This window comes from Aspergillus fischeri, genomic scaffold (genome assembly GCF_000149645.3).
Source record: "Aspergillus fischeri NRRL 181 1099437636227 genomic scaffold, whole genome shotgun sequence".
NCBI lineage: Eukaryota > Fungi > Ascomycota > Eurotiomycetes > Eurotiales > Aspergillaceae > Aspergillus > Aspergillus fischeri.
The window spans coordinates 1-4,702 of record NW_001509775.1 but is presented as its reverse complement, the minus strand read 5'-3'; the positions used below and the strand labels follow the sequence as shown (position 1 = coordinate 4,702).

Sequence of the window (4,702 nt, the reverse complement as noted above, 5' to 3'; positions counted from 1 at the left end):
TACTGGGGTCGGGGCCCCATAACCATGCCTGGCTGCCTTGTGCTCCATGGCTTCCCTGCGCGGCCCGGCTTCCCTGCGCGGCCTGGCTCCCCTGTGCGGCCTGGCTGCCTTGTGCTCCATGGCTCCCCTGCGCGGCCTGGCTCCACCGCGCGGTCTGGCTTCCCTGCGCGGCCTGGCTCCCCTGCGTGGTCTGGCTGCCTTGTGCTCCATGGCTCCCCTGCGCGGCCTGGCTTCCCTGCGCGGTCTGGCTCCCCTGCGCGGTCTGGCTCCCCTGTGTAGCCCGGCTTCCCTGCGTGGCCTGGCTTCCCTGCGCGGTCTGGCTTCCCTGCGCAGTCTGGCTACCCTGCGCGGCCTGGCTTCCCTGTGTAGCCCGGCTTCCCTGCGCGGTCTGGTTACCCTGCGCGGCCTGGCTCCCCTGCGGGACCTGCGCGGCCTGCCATGCAGCCAACTGGTCGACAAATGGCATCACCAGCCAGATATACCATACCACCAACTCCCCGACCTCCCGCGGCACATATCGATGGATGATCTTCACATCATTACTAGCATGGAACCCCTTATGATATGCCGTCACAAACGTCACCATGCCATCCTCAATATATATATTCCGCTGTTGACTATTCGCAGTGTTGCAATGCTGAATGCTTAATAGCTCTGGGGCCCGGGCCGGCTGCCCTGCTGTCACATGCACCATAACGGCTAATTTCTCCTTAAACTGGGCCACGCGCTGCCAATACTGCTGGATGGCACCAGGGTGGAATCGGCCCCCCCGCAGGAAATGCCGCTGCATGGCCGGCTCGGCCCGCAGCCGGTCGATCATCCAGTGGGTCCCATCCACCGGCCACTGGGTCCGTGCGTCGTGCAAAAAGTTCCACCCAGCCTGGCTCTGGCTGGGATCGTCATATAATGCCGTCCATGGAATGGGGGGCATCTGCGCATGGTCCTGCATGCATAACTGGCCTAGTATCTCCCGCGCCGCCGTGACTAACCCATGGATGAACCCCCGAAAATCCCCCATGGTGAATGCCATCTGCTGGTATAACAGTTGGTCCTCCCCCATCCATGTCACATGGCCGGGGGCCGTATGATTATAATGGACCTTTAATCCATATGTGCGCCAGTCCAACAATGTCTCCATGGGGCCGTGGGTCCCACGGATCATAAACTGGTGCATCATCCATGTCACCTGCTCCTGGAATGGCCGGCGGCTCGGGCGAATGTGGACCGCGGGCAATGGGTCATCACTATGGATGGATGACGGGGGCGATGATGGGGCCCCTGGGGTGGATGGGGGGTCATCGCTGCCATATCCCTCATCAATCTCCCCGAGTTGATCATCCGCGCTGGCCAGCACCCATTCTGCGCTCTGGTCCTTCCGCGCCCAGGTCTGAATGATCTGCCATGGATTGGGGTCCATCCATAATGCCTTCTGCACCACCATGAATCGGGCCACCTTGATCACGCGGGATAATATCGGGGGGTAGCTCTCGGGGTCGCGCCAGCCGGCCTCACCCTGGCCCAGCACAGCCATGGCGCATACTAATGCACTCTCATATTCATGGCTGCGATGGCGCTGGTTGAGCAGCTCAATGCAAAATTCTAAGCATGCTTTTTCTATAGCAGTCATGGCCCATGCCTCTAGGTCCCCTGGCACTGCGGCCTGGCTGCCCTGGCTGCCTGGGGCCTGGCTAGCGAGCTGCCATAGCTGCCGCCATTTCTGGCGCTGCCGTGCGGTCATCCCATATCGGGGGCTGGCCCAGTCATGCGGGGCCTGGGTCCGGGCAATAAATGCTAATATCTGCTGCCATGGCTGCACATGCTTCTTGATCACGGCCTCATCTATATATGCCAGCAGTGGCCGGTGCGGGGTCTGCCCCTTTTCAGACCGGACGGCTTCCACCCGGATGGCCTGGCCGCAATGCTGGACCGTCCGCTGGCTCTTGCGGGCCACCTGCTCCATAGTATCCCAGATCACCTGCACCCCCTGCTCAGTGGCATCCATGGGGTCTTCCTCCGGGGCTGCCATGCTAGCAAGCAGGTCACGTGCCTGGATGCCCTGCAGGTAGTCAGCCCACCGAGTCATCCGCAGCCAGGGGTTCGCGTCAGTCAACTGGCTGGCTTGGATGGCCTGATCGGCCTTGGCCTGGGCCTGGACCTGCTCCCATGCCTGGATCACGGCATCAACGGTGGCCCTGGATGTGGCAGTGGGTGCGGTCCGGGCTTGCTCCTCAGGCTGCTGGTGGGGGCATGGCACCCAGATATAATGGGACCCTTTTCGGGATGGGAAAAACCGCTGGCAGGTCACCACCTGATATCCCTGCTGGATGGTGATCTGCGCCTGTTCCTGCTCTTGCAGGCGTGATCGACCTCCATGATATGGTGCGGTCCATCCATGGTGCTCACGCCAATGTCGTTTTAACGTGTCAAGTGAACGAGTGATGAATTGGCATCTGGCCTGGTCGCGCTGGCACAGTAACCCATCAGGGTATTCATCCAGGTGGGGGATTGACTGGGTAATCCGACTAGGCCATTGCACAGCATGGGGGTCATGCTCCACACCCTCCCAGCTCTGGACGTCCTGATGGATCTGCTTTGCAGTGGCCTGGGGTAATCGATGGGCCTTCCCCCGGAGATGGCTTTCTACCTCAGCTAGCCACACCCCATGGCGGCAGGACCGGCAGATAATGACTGGTGGCTGGGAAAGCTTAATAAATAACTGCTGTTCCATTCTTAATGGCTCATTTGGATGAATATAATACTATTTAACTGATTATCTGAATGATGATGGGATTCAGCCCCTGAATGTTTGATTTGTGGGCATTGCTTTTTCTATCCGCAGGAACTCAAACCACACCAACTCCTGGGGGTCAAATATGCCCTCACCATGTCTGCAAATCATTGATTTTGATACTGAAATTTGGCTGGATTACTTGGAACTAGTATATCAGTGAGCTGGCTAAATTTAAACTGCCTCCAACCTCCCCTGGAGCCATGGTGGTGGTCATGGGCAGTGCTTTCCAGATTCTCACTGTTTGGCGGCAACTCAAACCACATCAAAATTCCGTACATTAACCACACCCTTACTACAGCTGCAAATCATCGAATTCCCAATTGAAATTTGGTCAGATTATGTGAAACCAGCTAACCAGTAACCTGCCAAAATTTGAAATGCATACGACTCTATCTGGCGCGACGATTGTACCCCAGACGGTTTCGTTGGTCCCTACCCCCATACCCCGGCCGCTAAACCGCTCTGGGCTAAACCCTAGCTTGGTGTCAAGTACAGTCGCCGCCCCCTGTGGGATAGGCCAGACACCATGGCGGCATATCCGGCATATAATAACTGGGAACTGGGATAATTTTAGGAAGAACTGATGCTCCATAATAGGAAATTAATTCAGAATAAAGATCTTATCTATTCAGATACAGATTTAGGATGATAAGATTATAATCTTATACTGAATGAGCCCCTGAATTATGCAGCTGGTATGCTTACCTTATCTAATTAGTAGCTTAGTAAACCCCATCATATAAGGCTGGAAAAAAGGAGCAGCTATAACACACCCAAAGAAAGGAATTTCCCATTGAAATTTTACTATCTTAGACTTTATACCAGAATTAAAAGGCTACCAAAATTTCAATAAATTCTATCTTGATTTGGTAGCAGCCCTGTACCTAAGGAAAAGAACGGAACTGTACCATGCTAAGATAGCTACTATACCTAATATAGTTAAAACCCTAACGGAACTCTAGTACAGTTCCCGACCCTTGTGGGATAGGCTTTTCCCTAGAGATGGCCTTCCACCTCGGCTGGCCACACCCCATGGCGGCAGGTCCGGCAGATAATAATGGGTGGCTGGTTAAGCTGGATGAATAACTGCTTGTGAATAAAAATGAACAGTATATACTAAATAGTATATAAATGACAAAGGAAATTTCATGAATATAGAGGGGAATAGATGGCTTGCCTAGGTATAAAGGAAGAATAGGAGGAATGGTAGTAGAATAGAATAGAATAGTAGAAGGAAAAATAGCTAAGGATATCTTAGCTTAATGTCTTAATTCCTTAATTAATTATGACTAGCTATAGGGTGATTTTAAGGGTGTATTTATAGATGATTCCTTCTAGCATAGGCCATTCGAATATTGAATGATCTCATAGCTGGGTGATCTCATAGATTAGATCACCATTTGCTAATGGTTGAAATCGATGATGATCAATGATGATCCATGACCATAAGGTTAGAACCATAGATATGATCAACGATCAACCATAGCGGATCAACCCATGGATATGGTCAACAATCAACTATAGCATGGTTTTCACCAACACCCCCCCTTAAGCTAAACATGGGAATGTTTAGATTAAATATTCATTTTCCTAGTGCAAAAACCTTTCTTTATAAAAGGGAAAAAGGCACTAGTTTCTTTCCCTAGCTAATATGCTAGTTTCTAGCATTAAAAACCTCTAATCAGGTAAAAATATGCTAGTTATATCAGCCTAGAATGAATGGCAATTCTTTTGATATGGCTGATCTATAAGGATAAAACCCTCATGGGGGATAAAACCTTATTATCTTATATCCTCACTAGGTCCCAGGCTAGCCATTTTCATAAATGTCTTATGTAGCAGATTATTCTCATTTTTAGTGAGGAAATCAGCTAGCTGGTATTTTCTAGGGATGTAGATAAGTTCTACTTT

The 4,702-nt window shown here is 51.9% G+C and overlaps 1 protein-coding gene across 1 annotated transcript, besides 1 other annotated feature; it reads right to left on the bottom strand.

Annotated features, from left to right (window-relative positions):
• Positions 1-3: 3 nt before the first annotated feature.
• NFIA_112010 (uncharacterized protein) lies at positions 4-2,728 on the bottom strand (the record flags this gene model as incomplete). The annotated part of the gene is made up of 1 exon (XM_001267657.1): positions 4-2,728. A coding segment is annotated over one exon (2,725 nt), but the record flags the coding sequence as incomplete, so codon positions are not given.
• Positions 49-420: a microsatellite.
• Positions 2,729-4,702: the final 1,974 nt, after the last annotated feature.